At 42.0% G+C, this 13,425-nt stretch overlaps 1 protein-coding gene across 1 annotated transcript; it reads right to left on the bottom strand.

The window, feature by feature from the left end:
* Nucleotides 1–2,813: 2,813 nt before the first annotated feature.
* On the bottom strand, nucleotides 2,814–10,411 carry CCN3 (cellular communication network factor 3). Its single transcript, XM_069466050.1, has 5 exons — nucleotides 10,242–10,411; nucleotides 9,884–10,109; nucleotides 8,572–8,823; nucleotides 7,157–7,371; nucleotides 2,814–4,413 (listed from the first exon to the last, which is right to left on the bottom strand). Exons 1-5 carry the CDS (start codon nucleotides 10,323–10,325, stop codon nucleotides 4,117–4,119), a joined length of 1,074 nt encoding a protein of 357 aa, XP_069322151.1. The 5' UTR covers nucleotides 10,326–10,411; the 3' UTR covers nucleotides 2,814–4,116.
* Nucleotides 10,412–13,425: the final 3,014 nt, after the last annotated feature.

The raw sequence follows: 13,425 nt of genomic DNA on the forward strand, positions 1-13,425 counted from the left end.
TGTTGGAATTGTTTTGGTTGCTGAAAATATACTTGGCCTCAGCGGCTGTGGCCCTGTGAAAAGGAAAAAGCTTTGGCTCTGAGCTCAGGCAGACCCTGAGTTTGAATCCCAGCTCCTTCATTTTCCTGTGTCCTTAATAGGTCATTAACTTCTTTGACTCTCTTCATTTTTTCCTGTAAAAATGAGGTCAATAATGCCTACTTCTGAACATTAAATGCATAGAATAAGGAGCAGTGCTTGGCTCTACTAAGTACTTGTTGTATTAACAGCTGTCATTGCAGGCCCACTATGTGCTGGTCACAGTCAAGTGCTTATGAACGTATATTATAAAGCTGTGAGGCTGGTATTTAGGGTGACCAACTTCTCCCAGTTTTCTCAGGACTGTCCGGATTTTACAAGTGAACAGTCCTGAGTCCCATGGACCATCGCAGTCCAGGACAAACTTCTTACAGGTGTGGAAATGGAGACCCAGAGGCTGTGCAAATGACCCAATATCCCACAGCTGGAAGATCATAGGCCTGGCTTTCAAACCCAGGCTGGAATTATTCTCAAGCCTGTGCTCTTTCTGCCCCTCTAAACTCTGCTCCATAAATGTTGCTTTCCTTGCTGTATTGATTAGAACGTTCTGAACTTTACAAATATTTGTACATCAGGTCACAGTTTTTCAACTGCCTTTAATTATAATTACAGGAATGCCTGTGCACGTATGTGTTTATGTATGTTGGAGAGCTCTCCGGACGATAGTGATAATGAAAATGATAGTTTAAAAGCCTAACATTTATTTCAAAGAACTTTCTGCCTCTTGCCAATACATAGACCATTTATTTATTTATTCATTTATTCATTCATCAACAGATACACAGTGAGGTCCTACTGTGTGTCGGGGACTTGGGCAGATACAAAGAAGACTAAGACTGTTGGCCTCAAGATGTTCATGATGGGGTGTAAAGAATCAGTTGTAAAATGTTGTGATAGCTTTGATGATAGAGGCAAGTTCTACATACTCAAGCCCCTGCAAGCACATCACCTCCTTCCTCCTCTCCTACTCTGTGCTCTAGCCTCATGGATCTTCCTTAATGCTCTGACCTCATCCCTGACACTGTTTTTTGTTCATTTGTTTTTTCACTAGTTTGAAAGATTCTTTCTCTTTCCCTTTGTCATTTAGATGAACTGTCACCTCTTCAGAAAGAACTTCCTTGACTACCTCAAGCTAAATTAGCCACCCAGAAATTTTCTATTATATCGCTGTTTTGATGATTGTTATAGGGTTTATTTAGTCACTATTTGAAATTTATCATCTTTGTTTACTGCTTCTTTGCCTGCTTTTCCCAATATAAATTCTAGGAAGAAGAGGAAACTTGTTTATTTTATTATTTGTTTTATTCATGGCTGTGATCCCAGGACCTAAAACAATGCAAGGCACAGAGAAGCAATTAGTAAGTATTTGTTGAATGAACAAAATAAATGAATTAATAAATATTTTGGATGCTGGAAGGGGCAGTTAACTCCACATGAGTGAGGAGAGGTGGAAAGGGAAGTGTGCTTGAAGGGACACCTCAAGTCAGCCTTAATTTTTGTTTCTCTAGTTATAAAGGTAGTATATTCTCCATTAAAAAAAAGTTGGTAAAAAAGTCACAAAAAGGAAAAAAGAAATGAGACTAACTTGATGTAATCACTAATAATGTTTTGTTACACATTCTCTCCTAGGTGTCTTTTAATTCACATTCATAGATACTTTTAAACAAAACCAAATCATTGTTTTCATAGTTCTATATTGGACTTGGGTATATTTTCTTATATTCTCAGTTTAAAGATTGCTTTGTTTTTCATCATAATGAGTACACAATGATTTAGCCAGTGTTGAGTGTTTCCAATTTTTTTTTTTCCGTTACGAACAACATGCGGCTGAACAGCCTCAGAGACAGATTATCTTTGCACAGACCTGCGTGGTAGCTTAAGGTAGAAACAAAAGGATTTCAGTTTGAATTTTAGATTCACCAGTTTCTTTTAAGTTTTTTTTTTTTTTTTTTTAAAGTTGCCTCATCTGTAACATGGGGACATGAAGAATGCCCACTTTGTAGAACTACTGTGCAAGTTACACAATACAGTGCAAGTGCAGTGCTCAGCACAATATAAATATGCAATCAATGTTAGCTGTTTTTGATAATTTCCTGTGAGTAAACTAGAAGTCAAATTTGCTTTCCAATATTTCTTAAGGAATAAAAAGCAGGTAGCTAAAGAGAGGAGTGGGGAGGAGGATATGGATAGAGGGAGTGAAGTTGGGAATAGGAAAATGTTTCTTAAAAGATTTTTTTAAATTGTTGAAGAACTTCAGATCCATTTTGCATTAGCCAGAAGCTTCAAAACACAAAACTTCTATTAACTGTGACTCTCACACTGCCCAGATAGCAGCCCCGTCACGGTCCAGCTCTACAACATCACTGGAAATATGCTTTTCTGAGCACATCGCAAGAGCAGAATGGCCAAGAAAGTCCTGGTCGTTTAAGCTGGGTAACTGGGAGAAGGGAGAGCCCTTTACTTAGATAAGAAAGTCAGGGAAGTGAGTTTTGCTTGGTCAGACAATAAGTTCAAATTTCAGTATATAGAGGAGTCTAGAGCAGGCTGTCCAGGAATGGAAGATCAGGGCTTGAGATGTTGGTTTGAGTAAATGGTTTGGAGACTGTTTGAGGCTGTGGCAGTGAGATCATGTAGCTCAGTAAGAGCTGACTTTTATTTCCCTTCTGATAAGAGGCTGCAAGCTCATTCAAAAATATTCGTTTTGCTTTCAATAGATGCAATTTATTGATGTCCTATTCAACTCATAAATTTTAATTTTATATTTTCAGTAAATAACAATGTTCAACTTATAAGCACAAAAGTAATAGTAGAGTCACAGCAATAAAATCGTGTTTATTTAGTGATGTCTGACAAGTAGAGAAATTAAAAATAATATTTTACAAAATGTACAATTTATATTTTTATAAATACTTTAAAGGAGAAAAGTGGAACACATATGGTGACATTAGAGGAATGCATATGTTGAATTTCGCAGCCTACTTTGTAGCCTGACAAATGAGATACATGTATGTATACATACATATCTTGACTGTGAGTTTTCATAATCATGGCCCAAGGATACGTATTGGGCATGTCTACAATAATTCTAAACTTCCATAAAATTTGTGGTTTCTCACCAACACAGTCATTTTGATTTTGTTCTTCTTTTTCAAAATTCCATGCAAAGCACATTTGAAAGTCATCAGAGGTTGTGAGCAACCTCTCATCAGTAAGATGAGGGGTTCTGTTGATATGCTCCGCTTCTGCTGAATTAAAAAAAAAAAAAAAAAAAAAAAACAACTAGTGGGCCTCAGCAGCTTCTAGGATGCAAATGTATGAGGGCTGTGAGGGCACAGTCATCTCTGTATTGGGAGTTTTCTATTGAGCTTCTTTCTATTGGAAAGGAGTCAATTTTTCTGAAATGGAGAAAGTACATGACACCAGTCTACTTAAACATATCATTACTGTAGATACAGCATGTTTCCTAGTATACAACTAAACAGAAAATTAATAAGTCTCTGGACTTCATGTTGAAGAGCTGTGTGTTTCCTTGGATCTTGGGCTTGGAAGTTCAGAGTTGATCTACCCAAAAAAGGGAGCCCAAGAGAGAATCCTCAAGTCAAACCTTGATATAGGGTGAAATATTTGTACAACATGTTCAGTATGATCCTAGATTTCACCATGTCATTACAGTGACATTTCCTTGGAATTGCACTAGTGCACAACAAAGTAAGATGAGTGCAATGTGATATAGGCTACGTAGTAAGTCATATATCTGCTTTCTTAAATTGATAGAAATTTGCATTTGTAATAAAACCACAGGAAAGTAAGTCATCCCTAAGTCATATCCTGAGCTTACCTTGATTCCAAGTTCATAGTTAATCATATCTTTCATTAAAAAAAGAAGACAGATATAAATGTCCTCATGTGGTCACAGAAAATACACAGGACTTAAGGATGAAATAATGATTCTTCATTTTTTTTTTTTGATGGTCATTGGATGGTGGGTCATGCAGCAGCTGTAGTTTGCCTCTGTAGGGGTGCTTCTTGAGGGACAGGTTACATTTTCCCTCTGCTAGTCTTCAGCTCCAGCTCCTGGAGGAAAGCCTCGTTGTTCTTAGGACAATTGGTGTGACAGGTACAGGTTCCAATGACCATCACTGGTTTCTTGACTGTTTGCTCTGGAGAGCACTGGAACTCTACCTGGATGGTTTTGGTGTTGTGGGGGGTGCAGCACCGGCCATCACTGCAGACTCCACAGAACCTGGGCTTATAGGTGTGCAGGCTGGTGCAGTTCTTGAATTGCAGGTGGATGGCTTTGACTGATTTCTTGGTGCGGAGACACTTTTTTCCTTTCTAAGAAAGAAAAAAGGAGTGATGCGTGGAATGGCTACCATTCTTCCGAGGGACCATTTTATGCAGCCTAGGATAACCTGCTAGTTGCCTACCCACTATCCACTGGTCTTTCTTCTCTGCTAACAGAACATTAATTTTGCTTGAGCAATGTGGTCAGCTAAAAATATTTGCTGCTCTAGACTATCTGGGAACTTGGGATAGCCTTGTGACAAAGTTCTGGCCAATGATACATAAACCAAAGGAATCTCGGAAATACTTCGCCCATTAGACAGGCACAATTCTTTCTTGCTTCCTGCATTCATTTTCCTTTCTGCCTGGAAATGTAAGCACCATCTTTAATTGTGCACAACCATCTTTTGACCTTGAGGCAATGAGCATGAAGGTGAAAGCTATACATGATACAGAAACCTATCTTTTAAGCGACTATAACAGGCTTTGGTGTTATTTTAGCCAAATGCAGCTTTAGGTTTTATAAAGAGAAATGGTATAAATCTGGTATTATTGTAAACCTACTAATATTTAAAATACTTTTCAGATGTTAACTCACTTAACCTTATGAACAATATTCATTCATACAAGGAACAATTAATTATTCATAGAAAGAACAATTGCCCAAGTTTTACAGATGAAGAAACAAAGTCTCAAAGGGCTAAAGTGATCAGAAAACAACTAGTATTTGAATTTATCTGACACAAAGCCCATTCTTTCTATTACACAATGACCTCAGGAAATTCCAAGACAATCAGATTTAAGGTTAGTTTCCACAAAGGCAAAGTAAGGGGAGAATTTATTCAAGATTCTATTAGTAACAGTTAAGGAGGAATCCCAATATTGATAATTCAGCAAAGATTTGACTATGCTTTATTTCCTACTTAGATTTCTTCATCTACTAATATGCCACAATTTTCAACTGCTCACCTTCCTAAGAATGGCCCACAGCGTATGGGGTGATTAGACTTGAAATTCTCTTAAACTGGTGGCTCTTGAACTTCAAGTTCTTAGATGACGCTGATGGTCTGGGGACTACGATTTAAGAACCACTCTCTCAGATTTAAGACTCTCGTATAGATGAGGAAGTAATGATTACTATGTTAGCATTTCCCTACATTCCAAACAAATTTCTAGAATCATTCTGAAATGTATAATATAAATAAGCATTTTAAATATAATATCTCCCAATATTAAACAAAGTAAAACTTACAAGAAAGAAATACAAATTTTGTGAAATGAAAGAACATAAAAAGCCAAATTTTAGAGGCATGAGATAGAAAGACCTTATTTAATAAAGAAGTTACTGTGTCCTTGAAAATATTTCAGGACTTCTTGTTTCTTCCTTTTTATTTTTTTTGTATTTAATGTTTAGAATATATTCTTGTCAATATCCACAAAAAAGCACAGGAGAGCAACATTCCTGTGTATGTGTCTGGGTTTATGTCTGAGACTGCTTGTGTGGGTTAACCTGTAGCTGTGTAACATATATGTTCGAATTCCCCTAACTGTGGAAGAGGTGTATATTTTAAGGTATAATTTTAGAAATAAGGTGTTTCTAGGTGTTCTTCCTAAATTGGTAGAGGAAACATGAAGTTAGGGTGGACCTAAAAAAAATCATGTAGCTAAGCAGCCACATAACTAATGCAACTATTAGGGACTCTTTTATTTTACTAATAAATAGAAATTTTAAGTGATGATGGCTAATGTTAATAGAGTACCTAATCTATGTCCAGCACTTTGCAAATTGATTCTATTTCATCCTCATGACAACTTTGAGGCAGGTACTTTGTGGCCCCATTATATGAGGGAAGGAATTGAGGCTCAGAAGTTAAGAAAATTGCCCAAGATCATATGGAAAGACAGGCTTTAAAGCCAAGCTGTCTGGCTCCACAGTTGTGCCCTTAAGCATTACATGATATTGCCTCAGTGCAGAGATATGTAAATCTTGAATTGCTAGGGGCTGTTTTATTTTAGTCTTAGGTTTCTATAAGGGTCCATATAATGGTTCAAATTGGGTATTGCATTTATCTGACATAGTTTTCTGCTAACAAGGCCTGTGATGTCATCAGGAACCAATCAGAACTTCTGACTTGCATGCCTTACACTCAACATTAACACACGGAGTTGATATAATTCCAGCAAAAAAAGAAAAAGAAATGTGCTGCTTTATTTGGCGCATATTATCTTATGCTGGCAAATGTACTATTTCCACTGGGATTTTAAAAATACCAACAATAATTCCCAGATACCCATTCACTTAATTATCAACAATTGTTTATCATGCATATAGTATGTACATTAGGGTGTGGACTGAGAAGTGAACAAGACAAACATTGTTCCTACCCTATTGTTTCATGCAGATTGAACCTAAGGGGTGAAGTGAACTGAGGTCAGAACTCACTTCTCTAAAATCAGTTATCCTTGACAACTGGGTAGCCAACTTTCTCCAGCAATGGCATGAGATTTGCTGGACCATTCTCTATTGGGGAAAGTATTATAGTTGTCCTGTCCCTCCCTCTTTATTTGTAGATCTGCTGTGAGTTGCTTGGGACATTTCAATACGTTAAAAAGAAAAAAAAAAAAAAGAGGGTACTCAGGCTGGTTTCAGGAACCTCTCTGCCTTTTCTTTGGGGTTAACTCCCAGCTAGAGCTGACCTCTTAGTCAATTAGTGTCACAGTGACTTTCCAAAGCCCAGGCTCCAGGGAGGCGAGGCCACTGCCTCCAGGACTGAGGTTTCCTCCAGACTCCTACCTTATCTGTTGGTTCCTCAGGCTCTTGTTCACAGGGACGCACCAGGCAGAGCCGAGTCTGCTTCACCATCTCACACTGACGGTTCCTGTTGGTGACCCGGCTGGAAAGACCCATGCCACAGCTCTTCGAACACGCACTCCACTCTGTGGTCTGTTCAATGCAGTTGATACTCGAGTCAGAGACTTCAACTCCTAGGGTGGCTTCTGGCCTGTAGGCTACGGGATGTATAAATAAGGACAGCTATATTGGGTAGAATGTGAGGACTGAAATACTAGGTATTTTAGCCATCATTAGAAAGTGGGTCTCATTCAATTCTATACCTACTAAACACCAGTGGTCCCAGGAGACAGAACTGGATCTCTTTATTTACAAGCCCCTAACAGGTAGCACAATGTCCAGTACATTGTAGGCCTTCAAGAAATCTTTGTGGAATGATTATCCAACTTGACCTTAAGAAGCTTAGGAGAACTTGTCATTAAGAAGCGTAGTAGTTTGAAGAGTCTAGAATAGTATAGCATCAACAACCATTCCCTAAACTGTAATGTTTCAACATGTGATTTTCTATGTAAAAAGGATCATGATAAAATTTGATTGTGATGAGTAAGTAAACCTGGCAAGTCAAAATAGTTATGAAAGCATTACTTTACTTTAGGAAGGTAAAACTGGTAGTTTTGATTATGGGATATAGACACTTGGATTTTGATTATGAAAAGTTCTGTCACAATATGTTTAACATGCATGACTTGGGGCATGATGTCTCTGCTTCTACATGGCAATTTTCCCATCTGAAAGGCACAGCTGATAAAGCCTGAGCTCAGAAATACCATAAAACTCTGGATATTGCCAATATTAATAATATGCCCAATTAATGGCTTCTAAAATATTCTCTACTACCTCCTGAGGTTCCTCTGCCCCAAAAACTTTAATGTATAAGATAAAAAAAGAAGAAAACAAAGGTCCTAAATCTGACCCTTCCTACAATATCTAGAAAGGGTTTTTTTTTTTTTTTTTTTTTTTTGGTGGCAGCTGTCCAGGGATAAGTAGGGATTTTTTAGGGATACTAATTTTGAGAGAGGCTAGGTGGTGTATAGAATCCAGAAAAGAACAAGGATTTTTAATTTTATCTTTGTAGTGCTAATAAGGGTCAAGCGGGATAGATGGACTGAGACAAAAAGGAGACACAAAAGCAACTGAATTTGGGAGGTCTTCTTTAAAAGAGATTGTGGCATACTTCAGGTAACTTAACTTGGATTTATAGACATGATGTGTTTGATCTCAGTAAGCAATCTGGAATCCACAACTGCATGGCCAGAAACTGAGGCCAGTTTCTCTTCTCAAATCCAAACGTTCACACGTGCTTTGTGCCTGCATTTACTCTGTATTGTGACCACCCCCAGGTAGACTGAGTTTCTCACCTGCAAGGGTCAGGCCTCCCAGTGTTCCCTTCTCCTCTGGGCCACAGACCCACTTTTCACAGCACTCTCCGGGCACCTCAACTTTTCTTGGAGTTGGGCAGTTAGGCTCAGGCAGTAGCACATCCAGCTGACAGCGGGGCACACAGCCAATCTGCCCATCTCTGCAGGTGCACTGGAATTTGCAGCTTGGCTGGAATTTCTCTCCACTGCGGTAAATGACCCCATCGAACACACAGTTGTCTCCTTCTACCGCTAGAATATTGGGGAAGCAAAGCACAGAGGAAAGGGGAGAGAGAAAAACAAAAACATAATGCACTGGAGAAGCTATGTAAGATTTGGAGGAGGACATGTTCCAAACCCCAACTCATTCCTTTTTAGTGCTGGTGGTCTGGTTTCTTACGCATCTCCAGTAGAGAGAGCTCCTCATGAAGGCCTCCCAGAGTAAGAAGAAACCTTTAAAATCATCCAGTCCTGCCACTCATTTTATGCATGAAGCGTGCAACTTTGAAGTGATAGTCCCAAGGCCCCATAGCTTTTGTTCCCAATGTTAAGCTATTTTGCAAGAACCTCCTTAGAGTCTCCAACTTGAGCAGCTTAGAATTGGGAAAAAGTGCACTTCACATTCTCCAAAATAGGTTAACTGGTCAAACTGGGAAGGACATTAAGATGTCTTGGCATTCAAGCACAATAAATCATCACTAGCTTAGAGAAAAAAGTAAAGGCCCTTCTATTCAGGGAGACAGGGACAACCTCCAACCACAATGGCGCACCGTGTGGAAAATTGATTCCTGATTGATTGCATTTTAGGAGCCTGGATTGGCTAGTTGCCTGCATTTTATTTTACTTGCAGCCCAGAGAAGGGTTACATAGTTATCCCAGGAGACTTGGGGCTGCTTTGGCTCAAATGGGACAATTACAGGTGTGAAAACAAACCTGCTAGGCTACAGTTGGGGGAACTGTGAGCGCTTGAATAACCCCAGGCTTCCATCAGCCCCAAGTGTCCCCCCCTAGAAATGTCCAGGGGAAATGACTTCACTGGTCCTTCATTCTGCTTCGCTCCCCCTTAGATTCTTGTCTAGGGAGGCAAGTGAGGAATGGCTCTCGCCCGCCCCCATGGGCAGGTTTCCTCTCTTCAAAGCCCCAAGGGCCACCCAACCATGCCTGGCACACAGTAAGTGCTTCATAAACGTCACCTATTGCATTATTATTATTTGCTTATCACCCTCTGGGAAGGGGCGGACGCAGAGAGGGGAGGGAGCAGCTCCAGCTAGTTGCGTGGAAGAGGTCAAACAGCGGTGCGGAGCAGACTTACCCATGCAGATGCCAGTCTGGTTGCTGGGGTCCGCGCTGCGGTCGCAGTAGAGGCCGCTGCTCTCGTCGCATGGCTCCAGCTCTGAGCAGCTCTCGCCGCGCTGGCGGGCGCACACCAGACAGCAGGAGCAGCCGTCCAGCACCGCGCGCACCCCGGGGGCGCAGGTCGGCGGCGTCGCGGGGCACTGGCCCGGGCACGGGGAAGGGCAGCGCTGAGTCGCAGCTACCTAGGGCGGGGAGAGACAAGAAAGAGGAACTCCTCAGCAAGGTCAGTTGAAGGCGGAGCGAGCCCGGGGACCAAGCAGGGGCCACCTAGGAGGGCAAAGTAACCAGGGGCATCTTAAGGGTGCGCCCCTTACCTGTCCCAGGAGATGGAGAAGCAAGAAAGCCAGGCAGAAGCACTGCTTTTGCAGACAGAGGCTCGTGCTCTGCACACTCTGCATGCTCAGGCTTTTTTCTCTGGCTTTTGCAAAACGAGACTTTCTTCGCTGGAGATTGGCACTGCTCGCCTTCTCCCAGGTCCGGCGCTCGCCCGCTCACGCCCGGCGCCACCAGCGGAGGTTTTATAGCGCGCTCCTGGGACGCGCACAAGCCGGTTGGCTGCAAGCGCAGGGAGGGGGGGCGGGGGTCGGCTGGGTGGGGAAGTGGAACGAACCCCGGGGTTGCCATGGCAATTGGCTGTGGGTGCTGCTCTCCTTAGGGCGCGGCGCCGGGCCTGCGTGTGCCTGTGTGTGGCGACTGGCTTTTCCCACAGGGCGGGGAGGGACTGGGTGGAGTTCCGAGGCCGGGACCCAGGGCTCCCTCCAGCGCGTGGGAAGGAAACGCCCGTTTCCTCCTGGAAGTTGCTTCGCCTTCCCCCAGGACGGAGACACTGCCACTCCCCGCCATCCTCCTCCACCCTGACCGCCGACCAGTGCTGCAAACGTGGGGCTCTCCTAATGGGATGAGTGAAGTCTGGGGCCATCTGTGGGGGATTGGCAGGAGGCCCGGGGCTTTAGTCATAAGGGAAGCACATGCAAGTTTGTCACCGTTTAGGGCACTCATTGAATGTGTTGAGAGGGAGGGGAGGAGAGAGAGGGAGGAAAGAAGAGAAAGGGGAGAAAGAGAAAAAGTGTGCGTGTGTGTACCCAGAAAAGAAAAGAAAGGCTATGTCAGAATGGGGGATGCCATTGACCAAATGGCAAAGTTCTTTCCACTGTAATCAGTCCAAGCTTCACTGAGTCTTCAGCCCCAATTTCCACAGGTTTGGTATAAATAAAAGGAAAACATAATAAACTAAAAATAAAAGAAAACATAATAAACTGAAACTAAAACTTTCTTCTTGGCAAGGAAAGTCTTGAAACACCTGCTGCATCATGCCAAATGTGAAACAGCACATCTGGAAGTCCAGGAGCCTTTGCGAATTTGCTAGGTGGGTTCAGCTCAGCCACTGTGAAAATCCCCTCAGATCAGGGAAGGAATGAGGAGGGAACGTGCTTGACTTGGCTCACCCTTCATCAAATCTTATCCCTCTCCTACCCGGCATCCACTTTCAAAAACTTGCTGCTGTGACATTTTTGTCATCTCTCCTGAGAATGAGAGTGCAGCTTTACAGCTCCAAAGGTGACATTGCTTAAAGGCTCTAAAACAATTTTTCCTCGGAACTTCAGCTTTGCTGCTGCCCATGGGAAAACTATGCCCAGCTGCTTGGAGGATAGCTGCTTTGGAAAGACACTTTTTGAGAAAAGTTATATAGGCCTGTGATGTAACTCTAGACTTTAAAAAGAAACAAATTACCTCTACATCATTTATCTCCAGCATGAAGGAAATCGAAGGCAGCTTGTGGAAGGGGCCAGGCCTACCCCTGCAACACCCCCAGATAATGAAGTCACCTCAAGTCCCTAAAGGATAGTTCTCTGAGCAGCTTGGAACTGCTATGACTCACTTCCAAGCCTCCAGTAATTCTGCGTTCTTTGAGGTAAGTGAGACTGAGCAGTACTCAAAACTTAACTAGAGAGATTGAACAGTTAGTTTGCACTCCTGAGTAGGACGTTCATGTAACTCTTCAAGTTGATGCGCTTTAAGGGACATCTGGCCTGGTGATGCCCTCACCTAGGTGCACATCAGAATCAACCAGCTTGTACTTTTAAAAAATACAAATAAATTCTGGACCCTGCTCTTGACCCACTCAGTTGAATTCTCTGGTGGTGGCACTTGCTAGACAACATTTTAATGTACTTTGAAATGGGAGCTGGCTTTGGGGAAACCTAGATAGGGAGCAGCTAGAAGCAGAGCTAATGGGGAAGCAAAGAGCATTGACCAAGTTTTCAAAGTGTAAATAGACTGAGATAAAACAAGAAGAAACTGGTAACATTGAGGTTGGGCTAACTCTTCTTGGAAATGGGGAGAATGAGAGGAAAAATGTAACTTCAGGACAAGGATGAAAATGTCCAGAAGTCACTGCTAATGTAAGCTGCTACTCAGAACTCTTGACTGTAAGGGACGGAAACCGAAGTTGAACTAGTTTCGGCAGAAAGAGGACTGTGTTGGAAAGATGCTGTGGTACTTCATTTAGTAACAGAAGGGGATGAGGCAACTGTGTCTTGCAGGCAAGGAGGATCAGGGCCTGCAGGCCAACAAGACTTGCTCTCCCCAGCTGTCCTCACTGTTTCTCTGTGTTGTCAGCTTTAGTCTGTCCCAATATAGACAAGCTTCTTCCACATAAAGGAAGAATAGTCCTTCCAAACTTCTTATTTTATGATCTTTCCACCACAGAAGGAATATCCCTCTCCCTTAGGCCCAACTTAGAAAGTCTTAGCAAAGCAGTCGGATGGGCTTACCCTGGGCAAATCAGTGGAGAGGAGGACGGTGAGGTATGGACATTAGCTAACACCACGTGTCTGGAATGGGGAGAAACAGCAATTCTCTAGGGAGGAAGGGCTTATTATCTAAAAAGAAAGCAAGCTTGGTGAGCAAAACAGTACACATCCACTCTACCATCTGCCATGAGTGCTCCTGGATAAGGATCTCTACCTTAAAACAATTGTAAATTGAAAGTGAAACCATCTAATGATAACCATGCCATGTCATGCTTTACAGTCTCCAGGAAATGGTCTCTAAAGTCTTCCATGCTGGGATAGATGTCCTCTGTGCAGGCCTGGGGTGCATCGCTCATCTCTTATATCTCAAGTCATTGAATAATAATTATAGTCATGAATTCCTTACTGATGAGGATTCCGTCTGAGAAACGTGTCCTTAGGCAATTTCATCCTTGTGTGAGCATCATAGAGTGAACTTACACAAATCTAGATGGTATAGCCTACTGCACACCTAAGCTATATGGTATAACTACCACAGCCTATTGTTTCTAGGCTACAAACCTCTGCAGTAGGTTGCTGAACTGAATACTTCAGGCAATTGTAACACAATAGTAAGTATTTGTGTATCTAAGCATATCTAAACATGTAAAGGTTCAGGAAAAATATGATATAAAAGATAAAAAAAAATACACCAGTATAGGGCACTTACCATGAATGAAGCTTGCAGGACTGGAAGTTGCTCTTG

This window comes from Eulemur rufifrons, chromosome 3 (assembly GCF_041146395.1).
Source record: "Eulemur rufifrons isolate Redbay chromosome 3, OSU_ERuf_1, whole genome shotgun sequence".
Lineage (NCBI taxonomy): Eukaryota > Metazoa > Chordata > Mammalia > Primates > Lemuridae > Eulemur > Eulemur rufifrons.

Coding starts and splice junctions, on each gene's coding strand:
- CCN3 (XM_069466050.1), bottom strand. CDS start 10,325: ATGCAGAGTGTGCAGAGCACGAGCCTCTGTCTGCAAAAGCAGTGCTTC. Junction 8,824..9,883: donor CCAGACTGGCATCTGCATGG/GTAAGTCTGCTC, acceptor CCAATATTCTAG/CGGTAGAAGGAGACAACTGT. Junction 7,372..8,571: donor GGGAGGCCTGACCCTTGCAG/GTGAGAAACTCA, acceptor TACATCCCGTAG/CCTACAGGCCAGAAGCCACC.